This window comes from Agelaius tricolor, unplaced genomic scaffold (assembly GCF_023055355.1).
Source record: "Agelaius tricolor isolate 1412-34295 unplaced genomic scaffold, bAgeTri1.0.p SCAF_3, whole genome shotgun sequence".
In the NCBI taxonomy this organism is placed as follows: domain Eukaryota; kingdom Metazoa; phylum Chordata; class Aves; order Passeriformes; family Icteridae; genus Agelaius; species Agelaius tricolor.
Genome location: NW_027269263.1, coordinates 5,582,474 through 5,609,779, shown reverse-complemented (window position 1 = coordinate 5,609,779; position 27,306 = coordinate 5,582,474). Strand labels below are relative to the sequence as shown.

General features: G+C 41.4%; 1 protein-coding gene across 1 annotated transcript in view; it reads right to left on the bottom strand.

The window, feature by feature from the left end:
* Positions 1 to 9,814: 9,814 nt before the first annotated feature.
* FBLN1 (fibulin 1) overlaps positions 9,815 to 27,306 on the bottom strand; it is a 67,095-nt gene continuing 49,603 nt past the window's right edge. The window contains exons 15-17 of the mRNA XM_071422292.1: positions 23,733 to 23,875; positions 21,711 to 21,842; positions 9,815 to 10,977 (exon numbers count right to left, since the gene is read on the bottom strand). Coding sequence (XP_071278393.1) covers positions 10,838 to 10,977; positions 21,711 to 21,842; positions 23,733 to 23,875 — 415 coding nt within the window. The 3' untranslated portion in view covers positions 9,815 to 10,837. The remainder of the gene's footprint in view (positions 10,978 to 21,710; positions 21,843 to 23,732; positions 23,876 to 27,306) is intronic.

Below are 27,306 nucleotides of genomic sequence, written 5' to 3'. Positions count from 1 at the left end.
CAGCTCATGTTGATTGGGAAAGGAAATCCTGATGATTGTTGCTGACAGAAAGCTGATAATGCTGGTTTGGGCAGCAATAAATTCTCAGTCTCTAAATGAAGACTAATCTTTGAGCCAGAAATCACCTCTTTCAGTAGTTTTTTCGGGCCTCATTCACAAATATTTTCCCATGCTCAAGCTGCCTGACCTTTGGAGCATTCAATGCACCTATGTTATTGTGCAGAACTGTTTTCCAGGGATCAAAACAAGCAGCCATCTATCAGTGAGAGGCAGGTGAAGTTATGAAATAAATCAATAGCGGTATTCTCATTGGGAATGCAGCACTTGAAGCTCTCTGTAGTCTCTGCAACCCTAAGTGCCAAATTGCTCTCTGCTGCTGAGCCATTCCATCCTGTCAGCATTTTCATTTCTTCAAATAACTGGTGTTGTTAGGACCACTTATTTTTATTTTTTCAGGACAAAAGCACGACAGGCAGAGAGATTAAAAAATGAAAAAGGGGTGAGCAGGAGTGGTTTGTGCTGTTAAATTCATATTGTTGACTCAAACAGTGATTCAGTGAAGACAGTTTTAAAATAACCCTGAGCAATGCAGATGCTTCTTTTACAACATCATAAACCCTGTCATTGGTATGGTTCACTACCTTAAATCAAGTGTGAATTTGAACTGGCCCTTCACTGCTGCAGTAACCATCACATGCAAATTCCTTGCACCTCCTGCAAGGACACAGCTCCTTGCCAGCAGGGAATTTCACCAATGGTTGGACAAGAAGAACTCTCCTGGAAATCCAGAAATTCTAATAATTGACAATACTGTCAAAAACTTATCTTCTGCACATGATATTGTCTTTTTCTTTATGTTCCTCCTGCTGTTCCCCAAAACCCATGTTCCATCAACACACTGCAATCTAATCTCCTCCTAGTGCCTTATCTGCCTACCAGAGCCTCAGTGCCCCCAAATGTGCACTGCTTTGTGCACTTATTCTCTCCCAGACTGCCATATCCAGGCTCAATGCTCCCAAGATATGAGAAGCTGGTGGCTGAAAGCCTTGGCTCCCTCCCTGCCTGTTTTTGTCTCTCAGCAAGCTGTACTTTGATCAAAATAACCCTGGACTCTGGTCTGAATGCAGATTTGAACTTTACAAATTGGGTTTTCTCAGCTAACAAAGTGGGCATTTTTCTTCCTTTCCTCCCTGCAGTAACAGAACTCCCTGCTCCAACGCACAGCTGGTAGCATTTTAGTCAGGCAATCCCAATGTAATCCATTCTAATTTTTTTCTTCCTTCCACAGTGCATTGGTCTTCCCAATGGCAAAAATCCAATATGGTCAAAATTCTAAATAGAGGCTCCAGCAAGATTCCTGAAGGGAGCAATTCAGGCACCTGAGCAGAGATGGGCAGTAGGTGATTTGGGCTAGCTGTGATACCCACAGCAGCCTGGCAGAGGTGATGCAGGAGCTGTGGAACAAACAGACCTTTCCAGAGGGGCACTCAGAGCCCAGGCAGGCTGTAAAAGAACCTTTACAAGATCCCAGCCAGTTTCAGATACCTGAGCCTGTGCAGGTAGCCCTGTGCCATCAGAGGGGCAGATTGCTTCTGTGCTCCTCCACAGAATACATAAGTTTGAACCACACATGATCAAGGTTCAAAAATTAATCATTATGTGATGTATAGAAAGCACCACTTCAGTATTTGTGCTGGCATTCCCATCTTTGCAAGGACAAATCTCAGTATGCTTGCATGCTAATCCTTATGCCTACAGGTAACTACTTTATGTATCTTATACATGTCTGCATCTGTCTGCATGTATCAGATTTTCCAATCCCTCTGTCAACTAAATCTACTGGCCTGTGGGTTAAACTCTTCAGAGGAGAGAGAGAAACTTGGTTCCTTTAATTGTTTTGACTTCAGGATTCTCTCCTATCTTCTAGCAGGCTAGCCAGACTTTGTATACAAAAGAAATTTTTCATTAGAGGAATTTAACTGGACTAAGATTCCTAAAGCTGCCTCACATCTGCAGTCAAGCCCCACTTTCTCCAAATTCACACTCCACTGCCAGGGGCAGCTCAGGAGCCCAAGGGCAGCAACAAACACCAGTGGGGCAGATCAGTGCTCTGTCTCAGGGCATGGAGAGTGAGCAGATACCCAGAAAATGCTGCAGTGAGCCCAGGGAAGGGCTGTCCTTGGAATGCAGAGGGAAAGGAGCCAGCACACACAAAGCAGAGACCCAATATCTCCTTGCACTGGGAGAGCAGCAGGACAGCAAGGGTGAAAACCAAGCAAAGCTGCTGCAATACAGAGAGCAGAGCTGCTGGACCTGCTTTCCCTTACCTGCCTGGGATGAGGTGAAATTCCTTAAATGCAAGAATATTATCTCTGCAAAGGATTGGGGCAGATAGTCTGGCTCTTGCTTCTGCCCATAATTTGTCAGCCCTGAGAGGCTGGCAAGACAAAATACTGCATAAATGCATGGGGAAATGCACTGCAGTGTGAAAATCAGACTCAGTGGGAGCACAGCATCATTCCTCCCACAGTCCCAGGGCTCTGCCCCAGATTGATTCCTCTGGCCGTGCTCTGCCATCCTGCACAGCTCCATTTCACTAGAGCAGAAAAATGGGCACATCCTGGAAAGGAGATGTGTGTGGATGTGGAGGTATGCTAATTGCTGATGGATGAATTCCAAGTGGATGGCACTGATTTCTCCCAGAGCAGATCAAGCTTCCTTCCAGGCATTGCAAACAGCTTTTTGTGTGCATCCCTTTACCAGCAGCTTTTAACAACAAAGACACTATCCTGCTTTCCTTACAGATCTGCTGCTAAAATGAACATGTATTATGGTTTTAAAGCCAGTTTATTTTGTTGAATTTGTAAAAAATTATATTTCATATATCAGCATTTAAAAAAACTAAAGAAGAAGTCATCATAATGTTGCTGAAACACATATCTAACCCATCCAAATTGGCATCCTAACTCTTACCACAAGTTTAAAAAAAAAGGCAGCTGAAGGCATGGAAAACCCTTTAAGGAAGAAAAATTGGGATGTCAAGTACAGGTCTGCTATTGTGCAATGCCATTTTAATCCAATTACACAACTAGAACCAAGTAAAGTCATGCAGCTTCTCCAGCTCTACTCTGAATTCATTACTCCCATTTCAAAATATAATCTCAAAGTAAGCACAGTCACAGCTCTATGCTGCTGTAGGACACCTGTAATCTCTCAAGCAATGTAGCTGAAGGCAGACTCCTGCAGCAGAACAGCCTGAGTACCACATTTACATGGCCACCTGTGGAACAGAACTGCCTTGGATTTGGGAGATTTTGTATAAATAAATGCTCTTTCTTGGAACACAAACAGTTAATTTCATCAGGATTGTAACACCATTGGCTGCAGACACTTTTCCTTCAAACTCCATTTTCCATTCTAAGATTTCTTATCTTTTTATCACCTTTTTGTTCAAAGTTTGTGTGACAGCTAGGACCAGGCCCCCTTCAGAATATTTGGTTTATTCTAGAGATGCCCTATAATTGGTCCAGCCCAGTGCCTGAGCAGCAAAGGGCCTGGCACACCTGACAAACTGAGCTCCCCAAGGCACTGAGAGGCTGCAGAGATGCCTGACCCACGAATCCCTCATGACCCAAGGCAGGAGGTGGGAATTTTGAAGGTCAGGTTGACGCTCCAGGGCACACTGTTTGGCAGAGAATTAAGCACTTGAAAATGAAAACTTAAAATGGTTCAATATCAAAGAGCCTTGGTGAGATCTGATGCTTTCACCTAAAACATGTGCACCTAAAGTCTACCTGTTTAAAAAGAAGCTGCTGAAGCCTAAAGTTTCCCTCTTGTCCAAGCCTTTTCCCTCTTCCTTTCCCACAGAAAAGTGCTTCTGTTTCCATCAGTGAGCTCCACAGTGACCTAGGACAATTCCACCCACTGGCTTCTGATAAAACCCAGCCATGGATGCTGATACCACAATAATAAGCCAACAGGACAAATCCTGTGAGACTAGGAATAATACAGCTTGGTGCTGACAGGGTAAGTGGCAGCATCACTTTTCAAGTGAGATTTATTGACTGCAAGCTCAAGGTGGAGAGGATGCAGCTCATTCATTCATCAGTGACTTTCTTCCACTGTTTAACGAGTGACTGTTTGCTCTGCTGTCTAGGTTGGTTGTGTTTGTTTGATTCATATTGCCTTGGGCTCTTATAAAATACTGGCATTTCTATTCCTCAGTCCCAGCTGAAGGGTCAATACCATGCTCAATTTGCTGCAAGTTTTACATGCATAATGTCTGGTTTAAATTTAAGGATGGACAGTGGGAAAACACAATGTTGCTTTCTAGCAAGTTCAATGTATTTTATTTTCATGTTTCTAGTCACAGAAAGATGGCATTAAAAAAATGCCTTTCTGTAAATACCTTAGCACATACTTTCTTATTTGTTATACAGCCAAATTTTGAGATTAAGAGGTAGATAATAAAAAGCCCTGACATACCAAAATACCACAGATAGCTAATCTGTCTTGACTCTTATGACAATGTAACTAGGCATCTGCAGATCTTCAGAAGTCTGGCCATGTGGAAAACAGTTTTGGATCCATAGACCCATCAAATATTCTTGGGTTCCCCCCTCTCAAGAGTTTCATTTTTGGTAAAAAAAAAAAAATACACTTGATATGTTATAGAGTATCTAATGCATTAAGAATTGTAGAATAATCAAAAAGAGAACAGGGGTTAGGGAGAGAGCGAGCAAAAGATGTTCAGTCACTAATGAAATTCACTGGTCAAAACTAATGGCAATGCTCCTTGCAGTTCAAAAAAAGCAAATTCAGGCCATGAACTGCGACTCAAAGAGAACAAAAAACTTGTGTGGACAAGACACACATGCAGGGTAACTTAAGAGACAGATGCTACTCAGTTATTTCAGCATGGTGCATTTCTGAGGCAGACCCGAGGCTGCACTCATCCAAAGGCTCCTTATTTGAGCATGAGCTCAGTTTCATGAACAATTACCAGCTACACAACAGAGCAGTTTACATCAACCCAGTGGCTTACATGATATTCCAAAGAAATGCCAGAGAGCCTGGCAGGGCCCAAGCAACTGTAGAGGGCAGGGAGGAAAACATGGACACCATTGGAATTGAAAAGGAGATTAAATAAGCAGAATATAGCTGGAGATAGACTTCTTTTACAAACTCCTTCAAAAAATCTGTAAACTCTTTTTAAAATCATACTGCAAGTAATTACATTCTTGGATTTCCTTTAACCTCACATATGTGAGACTTACAGCCTTGAGTGAGGCCTCTGTGGTTTGAAGGTGACTTGTTGAACTTACATGTATCTGATGGCCCCCAACAGAGCACTGTAAATTAGCCATGGCTAATTTGGTTATAGTTATGCTTTATTTTTGTTATGACATTTTCTCTCTCCCACTTATAGGGAGAAAACGATCTCTCCCACCCCAAAAGTAGTTATTTGTCATTTTAAAGGCTTCTGACAGTTCAAGGAAAGAAGAACCTAAGGATCCAGAGCTGTAGGTGGGAGCACTTCAGGGTACTGAGCCCTTGGACTCGCTCTGCGGGATCAAACCAACCCTTCAGGATCCTCCACAGCAAGAGCCAATGGAAGCCACCCTATGAGCATCCCCTGCAGCACAGGGCAGGGCTGTGCTCTCTGCTGAGGAGATTTTCCCTTTTGCCCTCCCCAGTAACTATTGGCACCTTGCAGTGATCCCAGACAGCCTTTCCACTCTTTCTATCAAGTTTCTGGGTTATGAATTGAAAACACTTCCAAAACCTCTTAATATTTTTATACAGCTAAAGATAAATATGAAAGACAAACCAGTTAATAACATTTCCACATTCTCTCAAAGAGTCTGCCACCCAAGGGCTCAGTACAACTGGCTTTTATTTCCAAAATATCAGAATGTGGGGTTTTCAGATACCTATCTACATAATCTCCATACACAGAAGGAATGGATAAAAGATGAAGTAAAACACTTGATCAAGGTCTCTTTGAAATGCTGTGTGCCTGATAAATCAGGAACTCTTCATTACCTTCAATGGACATCAATTTAGGCTTTTAATGCCATTGCCAGAAGATGAAACCAAAGTCAAAATGTCCTGCCCCCAGTGCAGTTGCAGAGAGTAATTGGATGGCTCTGCTTTAGATCATTTTGGAACCCCCCAGGCCCTGGACCTCCTTGGCTGGCCCCAGAGACACCACCCATTCTTTGTTATCTAAAACATTATTTTCCTGATCTGCTGAGATCTGTCCAGCAGGTTGGGTTGAGGCACGGTGACTGCCCTCAGGGCAGTGTTATCTTTTTATACTACAAACTACGTGTACTTTATTTACAATAATTTTCCAATACCTATCCCCTATGTTAGTCTGTCTCTACTCTAAACAAATCCAAAAGTGCCACCATGACAGCAGAAGATGGAGGCTAAGAAGAAGAAAGACTGGACATGCCCAGATTCCTCCATCTTGCCTCCTGAACCCCCATTCTAAAAACCCCAAAATTCTACATTTTCACCCTGTGATAAATTCACTATCATTCTACTCAACCCTTGTGGCTTGTAACTCCTCACTCAAAGTTGGTAATTGTTTCCATGGGCTAAAATCGAGGTGTCTTTGACTCTGTGCCAGGGTCTCTGATCCTCCAGGGCAGTCAGAGGAACGTCCTGGGTTCCAACAGGCTCCTGCAGAGGCAGCCTCTATTCCAAGCATCAAATACAACACCACTGCTGAAGAGGGGGTTTCCAGATCCTGCCTCACTGACTGTGTGTGCCTGGTCAGAGTCCTTGTGCCCCTGCCCAGGTGAGCCCATGGCCATGGAATTCTGCTTCAGTGGCTTTCTGACCCCATCCCAGTGAGCAGTGCATCTGCAGATCTGGGAAATCTTGTGGGTTTAGGGGAAAAAAAAGCCAGCAGCTCATTTTCCCAGTGCCCTTCAATGGGAGCAATCTTGTAGCCACCCACACCTATCAGATAACTGCACTTGGCCAGTCATCAAAACCAAAGCCTCACCACTGCTGATTTCAGAGTAACCTCTGCCTGGGAGGAGCTCAGGGAAGCCACAAGTTCTCAGAATGCATTAATACTCCTTTCCTGCTTGCTAACACAGACACTTTCCTGCCTCTTCCTGCCCATCCCACCCACATCACCACCTTCCCTGGGCTCTGACACAGAAGCAGCAGCTCCACAGCACAGGAACTTATGGGACAGAACATCTCATTTCTCCTTGAATGACACAGGCATCTGCATCTGAAATGCTCTTTCCATGTTCCCAGGTGTTCCCCATTTGAGAAACTTAAGGAGAGGGAAGTGGAATAAGAGGTCAGGTGTAAATCTTGCTCAGGGGACAGGTAAAAAAGAATTGTAACCATAAACATTTACAGAGCTCTGTAGCCAGAGATTCTTCCACATTGTGGATTCTTCTACAATGATTTGGAAAAAATCAAGCTGCTTACGTGAGTTGAAAAATCAATCAATGCACGTAATTCAAGACAAAATGAAACTCACTGTTACTAAAGAAAACAAAGTTTACCATGACTTCTTCACTGATGGGATCTGATTAAAAAAAAAAAAAAAAAAGTAGGAGATTTAGTGGCTGCAAATGAGATCCCTAATCTGTAAGATGTAAAGTGCATCATAGGTTGAAGGCTTGACAGTCCATTTTTCTTCAAGTTTTTGGCAGTTGTTTTACAAACTACTTCATCCTCTCAATACCACAGAAAATCTGGTGCTTCCTGGTAGAGCTGGACAAATGGTCACCAGCTCAATAGGTACAAATGTACACAATTTTTCCACTTTGGAAGAGAACAACCCCTTTTTTTTCTAATTTCTAGTTTCTAGACAGCTGGCCACAGTTCAAGCACCATTTAGTACTTTCTGGCTAGCCTTAGTTAAACACATATTTGTAATTTTCAAAACCTAAACTGCAGTTACAGAGTTATGATGGTATCCATTACAGTAGTGCTTTTTTATTGTTATTACAATTTATTCTCAAAATGTTGGCAGTATTAGGACAATTTGGCAACATGCAATTTAACTTACCTCACATCCAGAGTCAGGGGTGGTTGTTCTCATCAGGTCCAAGGTCACTCATGGGCTAGGCTCAGATAAAGTTGGCTTTGGCTTTACCTGAGTGGAGGAGCCCAAAATCTTTTATCAGCTTTCCCCCCAATCACTGTATGACCTGCACCAGATCTCACTCATGTGAGAACCATCAGCTAATGACAAAACAAAAAACCTTAACACCATCTTGGGGATCTCACTCATGTGAGAACCATCAGCTAAGGACAAAACAAAAAACTTTGGGGTTTTTGTTAACCACCAGCTTGGGGATCAACCTGCAAATGTTGCTTTGTGAGCATGGCCAGGCCAAGATACCCATCATCCATGGTGTGATACACTACAGCTGCTTTCCTTTGATGTCTATTAGGTTTTACCTTTTTTTTTTCTTTTATATATTCTTGGCATTCTTTACACATACATTTGGAGCTCTGTAGATTATTATTGCATTTGTAGCTAGTTTTCCCAGTAGTTTTCCCTGCCCTTTCCCTAGGCAGGAACACAAAACAAATTCCAGAGCTCCAAGCCCTGGGGGTACAAGGCCTCTATCCTGTCTTGGTTTTTCCTGGGTACCAAGCCTGAAAACAGCTCTTTGAGACATATTTTCATAAACAAAATACAGCTAGAACCAAGTGGAGGGGTGGAGCTCCAGAGAAGGGACTTGACTTGGAGGGAATGCATCACCACTTATCCTCCTCATTGGTGCTTTTCATCAATTATGCTAATTTCCTGAAACCTATAAAATTGTATGCACCCCTGTGGGCATGGATTTTTGTGGACATTCTTCCATAACTGCTCCTGGAGCTCCAATAAAGACCCACTCTTATATTAGCTCCTATACTAAAACTATCTTGAGTTTCATTTCTAGGTTGAAAAAGGCATCACCCTCCATTTGATTTATTGGTTTCTCATTTAAATGGGGTGACTCACCTTCCATCCAAGCAGTACCAAAGCCAGACTTACAGATCACACAGACAATGGCAAGGGGAACTGATGCTTTGTTTAAGCTCTGTTAAAGCCCACCTACCTGGGAAAAGCCTTTCCAAGGTGATGAGAGCACCTCAGAGGTGGGTTCCTTGTCCAGCTGCATTACTGATCTCTGGTGTCAAGAGTGAGACTTGGGAGATGAGTTGTCAAGCTCAGATGGGTAAGAAAAAGGCGATGTGGACATGGCATGAACATCTCCATCCCTGCCCACCACGTGAATAAAAACATAAATACAATTTTCCTACACAATGTGGCTTAACACCACCAGAGAATAATGAACAGTCATGTGTCAGCATCCCTGTAAAAGCCATTTCTGTAACACTAAATGCAAACTGCTGAAATACAGCAAGAGGGCTGCTGCTCACAGAATCATCCCTCAGAGCCCACACTTGTTTTCTGCCACAGCTGGCACCTGCAACTTTCTGCATCAACAACATCCTCCCAAACACACCCAGACCACAAACACACATTTAAAAAGTAAAGGTAGCAGGATCACACTGACCCTAAAGTTCATCCAGTGCCAACCCCTGCCACGGGCAGGGGCATCTCCCACTATCCCAGGTTGCTCCAAGCCCCATCCAGCCTGAGCTTGGGCCCATCCAGGGATGGGGCAGCCACAGCTTCTCACAGCAGCCTGTTCCATGCTTAGTGCCAATAATGACCAAGGGGTTTGAGTGGGAATATGTATCTGATGAATTTGCTTACAAAAGCTATATCATATAATTTTCCTGGGAATCAGAAACCATGGCATACTTTGGAGTATTTCCCATCTGACCTTCTTTATTTCCTCATATCTTAACAAACACAACAAACTGAAACATAGAGTTATTTCTCTTCTGTTCTGTAATAAAAAAGATACAGTATTTTGATGCCTAGAAAATACATTAAACATTCATTTATTGGTGAGATTTTCATTATATAATTACATATGCCTTAGTTGGGTGCATAGGAAATGTACAGTTTAACATGCTAATTTTATTACCAATTTTAAAAAGTCATGGAGCTTTATAACAGACAGGAGATGAAGTATGAATTTCCCACGTATTGCTGAGTACTGGTGAGATTGGAATTGAAGCAATATGGTGTGTTCCTGTAACAGATTAATTTCAATGAGAGGTACTTGTTCAATTAGAATCAAACAATCTTAAAATCAAATAATAAGTACCAAAAAAATAGGAGTATTTTTAATATGTGCAATAGCTTGTTAGTCTCTAAGTATTTCTAATTCCTTTTGCACTTCCTCTGGTGGCTGCAGCTGAATGGCACTTCTTAAATATCCAGGCTGAATTTTTCAGGAATAATTAGCAGTTCTGGGGACCTATTTAGAGGGCCCAAACCTATTTATCACTCTCTGACAATCCTCCTCAAGGTAGTTAATTTGAGATGAAATTGTTAATCCTTATCCAACTTCTTCCATCCAAAGACACCATATACTCATCCCAATGAACTCTGACATCTGTTTTGTTACACAGCCTCTCACCCAGGTTATCTGGCCAAGGAGATCTGTCCAAACATTTAGAAAAGTTTTAAACTTCACCAGGCAGCTGAGCAGTTTTACACACTACATATTTATACAAACAACTACATCAGGCTCATTTAATTTGCTCAGCCCTATGTCTAAATCAACATAATAGCTTGTTATTTGCCTTAAACTATAAACCAAATATTTAAAAACAAAACAAAAACAAAACAAAACAAAAGAACACTATTGGGTTTTAAAAACAAGAATATGACATGATAGCTTGTGGTAATGTTTCAGGCTGGAGCACTTGCTGTGGGTGTCCCTCAGAACCAGTACTCGGACACGAAGATGTGCACGTTGACGATGTTGCGGTGGGACACCACCCCGCCCATCACATAGTTCATCTCCAGCTTCAGGATGGCATGGAAAGGTCCAATGATGGGCCTCACCTGGCGAACTACACCTGTGGGGACGGAAATGGGTTGCTGAGATTAGCAGGTCTAGCTAAGTCTGGAGGATCTACACCACTCTTGGTGTTCAGTATAGCCCAGAGAAAGGTATTTTATCTATTGCGCCTGTAAACAGCTTGCAAAAGAAATATAAAATACAGCTTTTGAGTCAAAATATCTGGGAGATCTATAATGAGCACTCAAGTGTTGCAAATGGCAAAGCTCTCCTATGTATTCTGAAATCAGCATTTGTTTTTTAACCTTTTGTTTGGAGACACAAATTCAATAAGCATGCTGTGACACTGGTTTTACGTAGTGCAGAAGGAGATTTCCCTGGGTAACCCAGAACAGACATTGCTCAGAGGAGTACATGAGCACACCTGGGAACTCCATGCAATTCCTGGTATCATGTTGAAAACCCCATTTCATTTAGAACAGTAGAAACTATCTGTATTGCATCAGTAAAATCAGCCCTTCCCCTGTGAACAGCAGATGACACCAATCTGTAAATCATTAGTGTGCTGACTCATGGATGGACAACCCCACTGGACACAACAGGAATAAAGTTTAATGAGGAAAGGGGGCTATCTCTGCCCCATGTCATCCTCAAGTGAGTGTTTGCCATTCTTTTGCCAGCATTGGGGTTCGATAAGTGTGGTGTTGTCACCAGGATGAGGTGAGAGATGAGAATTTGACTACATGTTCTCAGAAGGCTGATTTCTTATTATATTATATTATATTATATTATATTATATTATATTATATTATATTATATACTAAAACTATACTAAAGAAAGAGCAAGGATACTCTGACAGGCAGTTTGATTCAGAAGGAAATGCACAGTTTAAGGAAGGATGGTTTGAGATCTACTCCTCCTGCATGCTGGGGATTACAATGGAGTCCCAGCTGAGCCCCTGCAGCTGTTCCCTACCAACACTGGCCTGAGATCTGATGGGAGACATAAATGTTTGCTTATGCAGCCTGTCAGCACCTTTTCCTAAGGCAGTGATGGCATTACAGTTCTGTCCTGTTCAAACACTAACTAATATCTTCAGCATGCAGTGAAATTGCAAACTTCTCACCACAGTCACTTTGCCTGCCATATTTGATGAATGCACTTCTTAAGCATCCCGCCCCCTACAATTTATATGCATGCATATATATATATACTTATATTTTATTTTTTATTTTTTAATTTTCTTTAGCTTTCTTGGCTACTCCGCTGTACCTTATAAAAATGACTGGGCTTGGCAGATGATGTATTGAAACAGAAAATCCTTGCTAAAATTGTCCTCCCTTTAGGGTAGTATTTAAAGCATTTTACTAACAACACATCACATTATTGCAGGCTCTAAATGAGAACCATGGAAGTGCACAGCACTGAAATCCCTCAGTGCTGGCAATCTTTAACCAACTCCATGAGCAGCTCCTGCAGTCACCACCAAGCCCTAGAGAGCAAAGGCTGCTGGTTTGGTTTGGCACTCCTATAATAGCATTCTACACTTTCTGCACCACTCCACTGGTTTACTCTGCTCTAGAGGTGGGACTGCAAATGGTGTTTTCTCTGCTGTGCTGTGCCACAGTATGGCAAACATTCACACATCACTGATGCAGCATTCAAAGCCATTAGTAATAATATCATTCCTGTTGAGGTGCACCCTGCTAATAGGCAGAGAAAAGGGTGCAATGGGCAAACACTGCAGGCCATGTGGCAGTGCCTTTTCACACAGTTCTCTTGCTGCAGTTTTAAAATCCAGCTGATAAAATGGCTTGAGAAGTGAATGCCACACATGCTGACAACTATACTGAAGAAAGAAATTGAGGGAATGTAGAAAGAAACAATACTCTGACAGTATTTATTTCTACAGTTTGTTGTGCCAATGTTCTAGATGGTCCTGAAATCACCACCACCACTGCAGGAACTATTTCCCTTCTCTCCCATTAAATGAATGGGGATGATACAGTATAATAATACAGGCAGATGGCTTTGTGCTACAGCATATGTCTAAGGATGCATTCATTCTGAATGGGTAGAATGAAAAAAAAAAAAAGGATAAACCCTTGAAATGTTCGTATTAGAGGTTTGCTGCTCTTGGCAGATTCACTCCTTGAGAGCTTTGCATTTTTGTTTTGTGGCAAGTGCTAAAATGGTGTTTTTCTTCACCAAACTCAAGGACAAGCACAGGTGGAAACCATGCAAGATGTTTTCTGTGTCTGGTTCTCTCCTGTCTCAAACCTTTCACATCACCTACAAAGGAGGTATAGCTCTGCCAGCCCCAAACAAGGCCAGCAGTGCCTTGGGCTGACTCGCACAAAAGACCAAAATAAAAAAATCTTGAGATGTAGGCTTGGTCCATGCACTTCCCTAGATCCTTTCTGGCCTTCCTGGAGATTGCAGTGACATTTGCCTTTTTCTATGGGAACTTTTGATCACCACAATCTTTTAAAGATACTTGAGAATGCCTTACAATGACATTGTCCAGTTCCCTCAGCACTTGTCCCTCAGCATTCATGAACTTGGTTATTCCCAGTTCAAATGTTCCCAGACCTGAACCTCCTCCACTGTGGGTGAATATTTCCTGCTCCATATCTTCCTCTTGCTCTGAGAGCCCCAGGATTTCTGAAGGCCAGTCTTACCAGTAAGGAATGAGGCAAAGAAGGCATTGAATACTTCAGCTTTCTCCATGCCTTTTGTCACCAGTTCCCCTGCCCTCACCATAGGCAGCCTCCCAGGCATTATTTTCCTCCACTCCTCTCCAGTTCATGACTGTGCCTAAAGGAACAATCTAGCTGTCAAACTGCAGGCATTTCCCAGACCACCAGATATCTGTCTGCTGACTTCAGAAAGTTAATTTATACTTGAGATTCCTCCATCTCTCAAAAGCTGAATAGTTTTTTTCCTTTTTTTTTTCATTTTTTGTGTGTGTGAAAGCTTTTTATATTTTTCTCCATTATTTGTCACAATAACAATGTGGCTCCTACTATGTGGTGCTCTATAGTTTCTGATATAATATGCTTTATTAATAAGTGGCTGCTCCTTGTAAAATGAAATATTTCTTGCTAATCATCACTTCAGGCATCAAATCATATTCAGAAAAATAGCTCTGAAGATATCATTAATCCTTAAGAAGCCACACCTGACAAACATAACTACAGTGAAAGGATTCAGAAAACTCATTAATCAAAATACAAGTACCAAAATAGATTTCCTCTTGCTTTGAAGTATATTGCCCTCATAACATTGTGAATTAGACCTTCATTCAAGTTTGATGGTGAACACTTCACAAAATAAAAGTTTTGGAGAATCAATCTGAGCTGGATGTTAACAAGGTTTCCATGCTGATGGAGAACTGCTTCACAGGAATGTGGCTGGCTATACAAATCTTTGCTGAACTATATGGGGACAAGATTTTCAAAATCATACTTTTCAAACATGAACATCCCAGATCTTTATTTAGGAAAAAGGCCTTTTTTTCAACTGTTGAGCAACCAAGTGCTTATAAAATACTTCAGAAGTCAGCTTGGCCACATAAAATTCACTTTTATAAGCTATATGACACTCAGGGTAATTTCACTGTTGGTTTAAGCTGATCAAAAATAGTGGTCCTGTAATATGCTCCACCCCTTTCCTTGGATGAGCACCTGGCAGAACCAAAACCACAGCCTGCCACACAAGCACTCCTCTGACCACAGGGTGGAGTGTGTGCTCAGAGGTGGGCAGGAGAAGGGGATTTCCCTTTGGAGCACCAACAGAGCTCCCCAACACTGAACACAGCACTCTCCTGTTGGGAATAGAAGGGTAGCAGTGATTTGGGCGCTGTCACGGTGAGTTCTGCACCAGTGGCATGAACAGGGCTCCTAATGACCCAGCCTGCTGGTGCAGTGCTGACTGCAGGGGCACGTTACCCTGGGAGATAAAAATTGTATATGTGCATGTGTCTGTGTCCCTGGAGAAGTTCAACAAGCACTATCCAACAGCACAGCTCAAGGTACTGGATGCTTCTCTGAGAAGTGTCAAGGAGGACCAGGGTCATGTCAAAACACCCCTCAGAAAAACAGGGTGACCAGGTGGGCCATGCCTGGGACACCAGCCACCACCTCTGGCTCACATCCCTCCCTTAGGCAGGAGATCTGTGGCCACCAGAATCATTTATAAGCCATGAAAAGGCAGAGCTCTCCTTTAAAAACTGCTTAAACAATTGTCCAAAACTCCCCAGGTACTCACAGCCTTTGAAGTTTCCACCCAGGGTACGAGTGTTAGTTGAAGTTTGCCTAAAACTGAATCTTCTTCTCTTTTCCCTTTTGCTTCAACTCCAAAGAAAAAAATGAAATTACAGTACAGGAATTACATTTCAGCGTGGCAAAAGGATATGTCTGCATTATTCAACAGATGAGAAATTTAGGATTCAGTTTGTTATGAATTCAACAACTCTATCAAGTTTAATTTCATTAACCCTTGGGCTTCTCTAGAAATCTTTGATTGCTGAAATGCATCAAATAAAGAGGCCATAAAGAAGTGTCATCACATTAACACATTTTTTGGCCAGAAACAAATGGGGAATATTTTCAAAGCTATTATCTGTCATGTTGGATCATATGGATCCTTGGTATTATGAAAGAATTTTTTAAAAAAATCTTTGATTTTACTGAGGTTTGGCTAGTTTACAAATACTGTGATCTTTATTAAGGATACTAAATAACTTCAGAGAGATGTGCTTTTGTCTTGGTTTGGCAAACTTGAAGTGCTTTTAGATGTCTGGTTTGCCTTCCAGCCAAACCTGGCAATGGGTTTCATTGTTGACGGTGCTGTGAAATCACTCATGCCTAAAATGCAATAACTGTACTTGAAGTAGCCTCATTAAGAAATAGTTTCCATCATTTATTTTTAATCTTTCCTCTTCCACCTTTAGGAATGTGAGATGCTCTGTGTATTAGAAGAGCCTTACACATTTACTAAAACAGGTGGAAAAATTTCAGCGATGAATGTCCAAAATGTGCAAAATCACAAATATCAGCCTCTTGCTACTTTATTCCCAATATCTTATTTCATGTGAGAGTGGCTATGTTCACCCTGCCTGTCCCTCAGTCACATTATTCCAATTCAGCCACACTTGGGTCCATGACACCTGGGCAATTAATTATTGCAGCCCTTGTGATGAAAGCATTTCTTGGCAAAGAGCCACAGTTATGGCACACAGCATGATACGGCTCTGTGATTTGATTTACCATGGGAGAAAAAGAGCTTAATCCTGAGGCTTTGACACAGAAGCCCCTATAGAGTGCTCAGTCATCACCTTGAGGCAACAGCTCTGCTTTTCCTGCTTGCAGAATTCTGATAAGGAGCCTTCCTGAACTTTAATGTCAATTCCTGACCAGTTCTCAAAGGCTAAAATAAGGGTTCACTTCACCACATTTTTCCCCTTTAAGAACAAAAGTTAAGGTAGGGTTGTTTTTAAGTGAGCCAGGCATCTGTGTATCATTCTGAGAAAGATTTAGGATACACCTTGGGTCTTATTCATTATTCCCATTCTTTTTCATTTTTATGGGGTGTGTAGGTGCTGCTGCAGGAGTAAGATGGTTGCTATCAACACACAAACTTGGATAAAGCAGCAGAAGCACCTGAATCACAGAATTATTAGGACTAGAAAAGATTTTTCCAGACCATTAAATCCAACCTTTGACTAAACACCACTGTCTCAACTAAAGCAGAGCACTGGGTATCATTCCAGTCATTAATCAGTTGCACATCTATTTCACACTTGGAGATCATCATAAAAGCAGGTCTTTGGCTGCTTTGAACTGAGGCAGAGCACGTCAGAAAGCTGGATTCACACAGACATCTCTCAGAGGAGCTGCTATAGTATGTTTCTTGGTGTACTGGATTTCAAATCTGGCTTTATTTGCTCGTTTGTGCAGTATCTCAGCCCACTGTTTAACATGGATACCAGAAAATGCATGCTATGCAACCTGAGCCAAGGACTTTGGTGCTCTTTGCTGTCCCTAACCTAGTCCATTTCTTTCCCAAGTTGTTGGGTTTTGTACTTCCCACCACAGTTCACAAAACTTCATCAGAGTTGCAGTTTAATTTATCTGCCTGCTGAGCTTTATGGAAACTGTAACCAAAGGTGGTCTGTACCAATGATAATACCTTGTACCACCTGAGAGGTGAGATGAACAGAGATGAAGGAGAAGAGTTGAACTAACCTGACTCTTGCAATGTGCTGGAGTGAAATTTGGCGTTAGGAAGGTTGTTCCCCTTGAGATCAAGACTCATTCTCACCAGAAAAGCACCTTCAGCATTTCTCAGATATGAAATGAAAATTTGCCTCCTGCTCAAGGTGCTTCTTTGCCCCCAGAAGAGCTCTCCATCCTCTTTATTTTTTATTTTTTTCTGGAGGGGAGGGAGGGTGTTGAGCTATTTGGCTACTGAGCAGTGCAGTCAGCAGCCTCCTGAAAGGGCAGGTTTAGGCAGCAAATCCAGGATCCCATTTACCAAATGGCTTCTGGGCACCCTCATCTCCAGTGCACTGCTGCTGATTGCAACAGGGCAACCTGGCACAGAGAAAAAATCACAAAATATTCTTTTCTGAGGAGGCCCTCTTGTGAGAGAGGAAGCTTAGGGATGAAACCAGAACAAAGGTACTGAAAGGGACTGTGTCTTTTTTAATGTGCAGCTGCAAAACCCTGTTGAAAAACCTACTGAATTATGTCCTGCTCCATGACATAGGCATAGCAAGAACTAGTCAGCCTCTGGCCCAAAGACAGAGTTTGGGGCAACAGAGGAGAGAGGAGCAGAGGGAAATGTGAAGGTACTTGCCTGGCAGTGGAGAGTGGGTCCAGGGACAAAGTTCAGAACCAAATCTTTTGCAGACCAATGATTGAATTTAATGTCAGACCATACAAACATTTGCATGGAGGACTATAAAAAGACTGCCACACTGTGAATGGTCAAACTACTCATGAGATACAGAACTACTTATGAGATACAGAACTACTTATGAGATACAGAACTACTACCCCTGTGCTAAGGACAGGGGTCACAAAAGTCAAACAGACCTCAAGTCTCTTTCTCCTGCCCCAGCTAAATGGGATCTCACAAACACTTGCTCATGGTGCTTGATTTTGTTTAACTTCTTGATCATTTTTGACAAGTCTCTCCTCAGACTCTGGAACACACTAAACAATGATGATACCACAGTGGAAATTAGACTAGTGATAAATCCAGCATAGTGCTATCAGTAGTTGAGACACTTTAATGGCTCAAAGGTGGCATCACAAACTGTCACCCACATAAAAGAGGCAGGAAATTCAGGACAGAGACAGCAATGGAACCCTTTCAAATACCAATGGAGAGCATCTACACACATATCAGTGTGTACAAATGCATTCAAGTACCAGCACAACCCCCTATTGAAACTCCATAGTGACTTTTTATAGCTACATTGGCTCTGGATGTTTTCCAGAAGAATAGCACCATTCTGCTTTATAGGCAAGGATACAGGCTTAGGTTATTAACCAAATGCAATATGGAAGATCTCAGCCTATCAAAACTACTTTTAGATGTATTGTGAAATTTTAAAACCTTCCTGAAGTTTACCAGACTACAAGGTGGGATTACTGTTTTAAAAAATGAATGCATAGCTGAAGGGGAAAGTGTTTTATAGCAACTGATAATACCTCAGGCACTGATAGGACATTTTTGCACAGGTTGAAAATGCATTCTTCATTTTTCACTGACAGCTGGTTAAAGGAGGAATGCAGCGAAAAGTCTATAAAAGCTTTAAAGAAACACCAAACCTGGATGGGTCTGCACTTCTGTTTTTCTCCCACCCATGCTAGTAAGTGATGTTAGTTTTTTAACAGTATCATTAAGATTCATTGCCACCTTTGCCTGGAACCACACCAGAAAACAAGGAGTCCTCAACACCTTCTGAACCAGGAAAGATTTGGGTTTTGCGTCTCTTTTTAATATAACAGGGTAAAAATATTGGAAGCAGGTTTTTTATCCAATTCTTTTTCATCAGATTGCATGAAGTCTAGACACTGCCTCTCCAGGAATGTGGCTTTCATTCTTCCTCTTCCACAGGAAGATACTTTCTGTAGGTCAGCAGAGCTACTCCTGGAGTTTGTTCTTCGTTCTTTTGTCTCCTCCATGTCCAATAGTGCTGATCATTGATTCCTGTTAATGTGTTTTCTTTCCCTGACTTTGCAATACTGTTCTTGCCTCTTTCTTCTCCTACCTTTGGGGCTACTCCTTCTACATATCTTTTGGGAGATTGTGTTTCTTTTTGTAACATTCCCTGGGGCAGTCCTTTCCTCTGCTTCTATTTTCTTCTTTTGTGTACCTCACAGCTGCTCCTTCACACTCATCCCCTCCAACGACCTCAGCTGCAATCTCTCCATCAGCAAAGCACAAACCAGCCTGAGCAGCCATTCTCCATCTTTTCCCAGTGCTCCCTCCTTCCTCTGAATCCCTTCATCAGCTTCCTCTGGCCTGATACTGAGTCGAGGTTTATTACACTGAGGTCTTTCAGTAATTCTAGTTATTATTTTCCTGCTTTTTTCCATGTACTCTTATGCATTTCATCACGCTCTGAACTAGTCTGTGTATTCTCTTTAACAAAAAAAACCCAAACCACCCAATCAACAAAAAGCTCACTGTAGAAATTGTCAATCTTTTCTCTTGTATAGAAAATTAGTCTTGTAAAAAAAAAAAAAAAAGATATTTGGTGATCTAATTTCCATTAGCAGACAAAATAGCTTTGATATTCTGGCCATTTCTCCTGAAATAGTACAACAGAATGAAGCATGCTTCTTATTTCTTTTACCAATGCATTTACGATTTATTATCAAAATAAATTTATTATTTCCTATACAGGCAGCAAAAAGACATTAAAAAGTATGTATAAAAAATATTTAAAAATATGCTGCATGGATCCCAGTGGCATATGTGGTCATGCAGCATGATGGTCCAGGAATACTCTCCCAGAAGCACATAAATGGATTTTTGCAACAAGTTGGAACATTGTAATTGCAGAAAGATTCCTGAAAACCCTTCTGTTGCTGCCCTAGTTGGGCATTTGCTCTGCTAGAGTTGCTGTGCTCCACACAGTTCTGATGTCCCTGTAACTTAGTGGGATAACCACTAAAGCTTTCTGATGCTGTCTATGCCCTTTGGGGTTTCCCTCCCTTACACAAACCCTTCCCTTTCTTTAAAACAGGGACTTTGAGAATTCTCATGGACTAGGATCCCATCTGATTTGTCTTGAAAACTTCCCAGAACTTTTTAAGGATACACCTAACATTCTGATTATTAATAATAATAAAAATTATATTATGATGAGAGCAGCAGAACTGCTGCTGGCAGAATTATTTGCAATCCTAATATCACACAGACAATGTGCTGTCCTGAACCTCTGCCCCTCCAGGTAATTTCAGCTGGGGGCTTGTTTTGATTTTCCTTTTCCAATTCTGCTGTAGGCAGTTTTCTCTGCAGCTTCCATCCATTAATCTCAAAGTACTTTTACACAGAGGAATTAATTAAGAGTCTTACACACAAGAATTAATTAAGACAGTAGTAGGCATGTTTTATCATCTCCGTGTTGCACAGGGGGAACTGAGGTGAAAAGAGTTGCCCAATTCTTTCACAGAGTGGGAATACACTTGGGCATGCATCATATCTTCTCAGCTCAGTGTATAAGAGTATCCCTTCTCTCTTCACAATGTGAGGCAAATAACCTGGTTTAACAAGTGAAATACTACTGACACACAGTCCAGTTCTTCAAAATGGAAACTCTTCCCTCAGGCAAATACCTTGGCCAGTCGAATTTCCAAAGACATCCTTCTTTCTTAGTTCAGACAGAAAGAAGCACACGGCACGAAAAGCAAACTACTGTAACTCCTGTGAGATCTGATAACATTTATACTCTGCTAAAGAAATGCCCCAATAACTGAAATCTGTAATCTTATCCTGTTTTAACAGACTCTCCCTTTTTCTCAGCATTCACATCTATACTTCTGTTTGATCAAGAAAGAAATAGAAACCTAATGACTTAGGATTTTTATCTGCAGTTCATAAAACCTTTGCAGAGCTGACCTTGTGCTATCCTGCTTCTGAAATGCACCAGTGCCACCTTCAGACCACGTGAAATAGGGCTTTGAAAGCTGCAGTGATTTTTCTTTTTCCCAGGACAAGTCCTGCTGAAGCACATGTATGAACCTGAGCAGAATCTGCATGTTCACATACCAAAGCACAAGTGTTCACAGGGAACAGGAGTCCTTTATTTTCATAAATAAACATTAATAAGGAGCAATCAAATGCTACTTTTTAATACCTGGCATGAGAATTCCAGTGTATTCCCCTGCCACTGCCTGGGCAGCTCCCATTGGGCAGAGCAACACATCAGCTGGGATCTGCTCCTGCCTTCCTCCTTAACATCATTTGCCAACTGCTCCTGGTTACATTAGGTCCCTCATCATTTCAAAACTAAGACATTTGCAATTTTAGTTAGAGCTAGTTCTGAAAAAAAAAAAGTTAAAATACTTCTCAAATTAAAGAATAGGCCTCTGGTATTTTGCATAAAAAATTATCTGTGATATTAGTTCAAATTACACATATTGGACTGAAGAATATGAAATCAACACTGGCTTGAAAATCAAGGTAGGGATTAACTACTTGTATTAATTTCTTTGACCCTGTCCTACAGTATAGCTGAAAGAAGAAAGTAGGCAGAAAACACTACTCACCCACTGTCATACCATCCATGTAACGCTTGATGATATCAAATGAATCTCTTAAATTTCCTTCTGTAATGTCAAATATGATATCTGCCTGGTTGGCCGGATATGTAGGTGTGATGGCACGAAGAAAAATGATCTCTGCAAGTAAAGAGGATCACAGAATGCACTGACAGGTATTTGAAAACATCACTGAAGCATCCAACAGAATTTGATCCAAAATGACTTGTCCTCAAAGTTGGTGGAAGACATTACCCTCCCTTACCACTCCCAGTTTGTCCTTTAAAATGGAAAGCAGATCTAAGGGAAGCAAGGATTTGGATAGGTTTGTATTCTCCTCCTATTTCCACCATCCAAGGGCCCTGAAGCCAAAACACTCTTACTTTTAAAATCAAAAAAGATTGCTCTGAAGAAGCCAATCAGATTTCCAGCGTGTGCCCAAAGAGGACAACACCAAGGATCCACAGGCTGGGCTGAGGAAGGGACCAAGCAGATGAACCTCTCTCAACCTCTCCACTCTGATTCCCTAGGCAGTCACACAAAGTAATGCCATTACAATTAAAGAGTCCTTTGGAGTACTGGAGGAGATGTTTAGGTTTAAAAATAAAAGTGAGACTATTTTCAAGTCCCTTGTGAGGGATGGAGGTATTATTACTCTCATTGTTATCCTCACTCTACAGATGATGAAACTTGACTTGGAGCTGTAAGAATTCACCTGAGGCCATGCACTGAATTACAGTTTACAACTTCTGGGCTTCAGCAGTAATCTTAGATCACTGGGTCTCATCTCTTCTAATTAAAACACGAGGATGGACTAATGAGGTTTGGGAAGCATCCTGGGCCAAATCCTTAGCTCTGCTGCCAGTACACCTGGTGAAGCTGAAGGGGTATGCACGGGAGCAGGAGTGGCCATGGGGCATTCCTCCATTCCCTGTGAAGCAGGGCCAGCCAAGGCCTGGAACAGGCCTGACAGAACCTACAGGAGCTCTGCATCAGTGGTTAAATTCTTCCTGTCTGGGCAAGGACTGGGATGGCTTTTTCTCCACTCCTGCCTGGTGCAGAAGGGAAGAGTCAGCTTTGGCTTTCATTTAGGACAACTTTCTGAAACAGTTGAAAAGTTTCAGCTTTTCTGAAAAGTTTCAGCTTTCAGAAACAGCAAGGCTGAGACTTTGGGTACATCAGAAATGGGGATTTAGGGTCTTTGGAAACCCCTCCAAAATAACCTTTCTGACCTCCATACCCTTCTCTCTGTGTCTGTGCCACTCAGTAAGGTGCTGAGAGCAGCAGGCAGTCATCCCACTGATGGATGCATTGCCAGAAAATCCATACAAATGGCAAGGAGCAAAAACTGGCTCTTGATCTGTAAATTTTTTAGTTTTTATGTGAGGTAAGAAAGTGAGTGAAAAGTGAGTATGAAATTGCAGGACTTAAAAACTCACAAGTACTGCAGAGGACAGCCACTCAATTGGGTGCTTTTTGAAATCCTTGTCTTAAAAACTTTCTGCCCAGTCCTTGGAATTTCCCTTCCTTTAGTCTATAACAGACAACACTTTGTTCGTAGGTCAAAAATCAGCCAATCATCATATACTCAGTATAATTTATTTTGTGATTAATGTCTGCATGTAAGGTTTTTATTCTTGGAACAAACAACAGTAGCAAACAACAGGGCATAGACAGATGAGAGAAATATATTTAGTACCTTGTTCCTACAGCAAAACCTGCAAACAAGGGAAGAAAAAATGTCATGGGGCATACGTCTATTGTGTGATTAAATGTGGTACATGGGAATTCAGAGTCAGTATTTCCTTAGACTGGGAAGCAGTATGAGTTAGAGCTCAGAATGACTTTCTTTCCTCCATAAAATTAAAACTCCTGGGTATTGAAGGTTTTAATTAAATGAATGGTAAACTATAATTTGGAGCTGTGCAAACATTTATTGCACCGGCAGTGAGTCTGGCTTTAGGCAAGGGTTTCTGGTGGAGGTTTTATATGCTGCAGTCTGTTAAATGGAACAAGGAACAAACCACTTACCTTCAGGTCTTGTAAATTCTCTGAACGTGGGCAGTGAAATGACAGTGTGGGAGATGGTGTGGACAGGATCCAGCAGACAGCTGACATCATTCGGTCGACAAGACTTAATGCAACGGATGGTATCTGTCTTTTCTAGTCTGACACTAAGAGAAACCAAAAAAGAGATTCATTCATATAAAGACTGAATATTAAATACTTTGTGTTTTGCAATCCAGGCAGCCAGTAACTGTAATTGATAGAAGTGTTGATTCTTCACCACAAAAAACTTAGACAAATGCAGTTCATCAGAGCTTGGGGACCCCTGAAGAACTGGGTTTGGCTCAGAGTTGCAGTCAAAACCCCCTCAAACCCAGCTCTTCAAGCCAGGCATGTGAAAACAAAGAGAACTGTGGTGCCCAAGATGCCATGTAAGGTCCTTTTCCAAGGACAAACAGGACCAAACAACGAGACACACACCCTCTCAGCTGGCCTGCTCTCAGCAATTTCAGTGGAGCCACTTTTACTTGCACAAGCCCTTTTTACTCAGTCATATAAAGCAGACAGAATTGTTTCTGTTTTAGAAACCTGGAATAAATATGTAAAGGGCCAACTTTCACAATTTTCAGTGTAGCAAGGGCCAGAAGAACCTCTTTTAAGTCTTTTTTTCACACCCTCCCTTTCCATCTGAAAGAACTGAGAAAACAGAGAGGAATGGAAACTAGGGGGAGGAAAAGTTAACCACATTATTTAAAATCTCAAAGGTTGAATTCTGAGCTTGGGGAAATGGTAAGGATCATTTCATATTCCATCTCAACCAGCTGCTCATTCGGCCTTGAAAGTCTATTAAAAGTTAAATGACTTCTCACCCTTGTCCACTAGAGTGAATTTAAAGTCACTTACAGTTCAAGAACTTCACACAATGCCCACTCTGTGTTCATGAGAGATGAAAGGGCTGTGCTGGGACTTCAAATGTGACTAAGCCCCACAAATGATCTCAACTTTGACCTGCCCATTTCTACATATTTCTAAGTGGAGAAAGAAAATGCTGCAGTGTCAGAGGAGGGGGAATGAAAAGATTAAAAGTAAGAAAAAATTACTGAGTTAAAGGGAAACCAAAAAAGGAAAATTTATTTTGCTAGATACTTCTAAAAACAAATCATTCTTGCTCTTTTCAAAATGTCTTATTCCAGTCCACACCTACAAACCATCTTTTTTCAGATGTTCAAAGGGACTTTATGGCTCTATTTATAATCAATATATCAGTAACTTCCTATTACGTGTTCCCAACTCTGCTCATCAAAAAAAACTTAATCGAAGCATGATGATACTGTATGAAGTTAAGTAAGGGGAAAACACAAATCAACGTCAAGGAACTCATGCTTCAACAGATGTGAGCTGGCACAGTCCATGGGGAGGCAACAGAGCTGAGTTAATAAACTCCAGCTGAGCCTGGTATACAGGTATTATACAGGAATACAAGTATTCACACCCTGTACTTGATGTTTTGAGACTGGACAGGAGATACAGGGCAGAAGAGGTGGCCTGTTCCCTTTTACTTCCCACCATTATCTGTGTACAAAGTCTTGTCATGTCCTAGACCCCTCACCTTAATTTATTTTGGGACACTATTGCATATTAAGTAGTGTTGGAATACTTAGAACATCCTAAATTACCACAGCTGTCTTTAGAGAATAGAATTTGTATGCAAAATGCATTGTAGTGGGAGTGTCTCAGGCATTCAGTAGTGGTCTCCTTTTGCTTCTTCCTGGGAATTAAATGGAGCTTTACTCTCAACTTCAGCTGGAGAAAAAGGCAAATACAAGTATTTCTGAAATACTTTGCCAACAAAGCCATCATTTTGTGCAAGATGAAGTCCTAAGTAAGACTTGCATTCATGATGCTCACCTGTGGGATAAAGCCTTCTGACATGACTTTGGTACAGATCAGAGAATCTCAACGGTCACAAGTGATTTGTGTTAGCTCTCATCTAAAATGAGTTTACAGATCCATCCAGCTCATAACCACACATGTGACAGATAAGTGTCTGTGCCAACTCTATTTCTTTGCACCTTTTGTCTCTCCTCTTACAAATTCCACTAACTTGGGTTTTTGGGGTTTTTTTTGCATTCTCTGTCTACACTGCTTAAATGGAATTTGTTCTTCCATTATACTCACTCTCTGGTCACTTTTCTTTTGCTATCCCTGATAATTGCCTCATGCCAGCATATCCAAAGTGCAGTTGATAACACTTTGTTCTCTCATTGCCTCATCTTTTCGACATCTCTGAACTGGAGTAACTTCTTTCACAACTAACATCTATCTCAAATCCTGATATTTGCTATAAATTATATGCTCTGTTCTCATAATACTTTATAATTTTATCCTTACACATCATCTTTGCATTTCATCTTCTGATTAGCTGATGTTTTCCATTTTGCTCATGTTCTCCTGCAGTGGGGACTATGATTGGCAAAAGTGATGAGAACTTTTTTATTTTTACCTTTCCTTCAAGTTTTCTGCCTCTAGCACAAATTACAGCTTTGGAGGTCATCTTCCCTATGGGCATTTTCATTTAAAGAGAAGAAAGTTAAGAAACAGCTCAGCTGCTCTGATTATTTCCTGAGTATAATCTTTTCATTCTTCTAAGGTCCTGATATGATTCTTTTTCATATTGTCTCTCAGATTCAGTCAGTAAGTTCTTGGGACCAGGAGCTGTGATTTCATTTTCATTTGGAAAATATAAATAGCACTATGTAATTACCTACATGCTCCTGAAAGTCCCAGTGACACTGCAGCATTCAAGCATCTGACTCAGGGGAACGTGAGCTTTGTGCTCTTGAGTTCCTTGCTAAATACAATTAACGTGGCAGCATTTTACGACATTGAGGGCCACATTCTCAAACTCCCTTCTTTTCCTGCCAAAAAAATATATATTCATGTTTGCAAAAATGAAATTTATTTTTCAATATTCATCCTACTTCATTATGGCCTCATAAGGAACTGGTAGCCAGAGAGCATTTAGATATAAGCACCTTCTGTGGCGGTAATTAACCCCACTAGCTCAAGTGACATGGGCTGTGCTCTCAGTATTTAAACCTGGGACTCTCTCCCCAGCTTCTGGCACCTTTATAAGGATGTGTCAACAGGCTTATTAAACACTGGCATTCCTTAGGAGACCTGAACTCCTGTCAGCCAGCTGTGATAAACTTTGCCTTGGGGAACATGTAATAGTCTGGCAGAGTGCTGCAGTCCTGCCCTGATCCAGGCATCCAGGAGTCATTCCTTGTGCTCAGGTGATTAAGGCTCATGCTCTTGCTTTAGAAGGTTCCCAGTTTCCACCCTTGTACCCTGACTGTGCTGTCAGCACTTAGATAGTGAGATATTTTCTCTACAGGTGCATTCACATGGATTATTCCCTGTTCTTCTATGGAATGACTGTTCTGTCTGTCTAATGAGCAGCAGAGACACCTGAGCCCAGGGTAGTGTAGAACATTAATTTTTGGATCATATCTCTGGGAATGAGCTTTTAATATTTATCAGCACAAGGACTCTGTGTAATGAATAAATCCTCTTCCAGCTCAGAAAACAAAAGAAT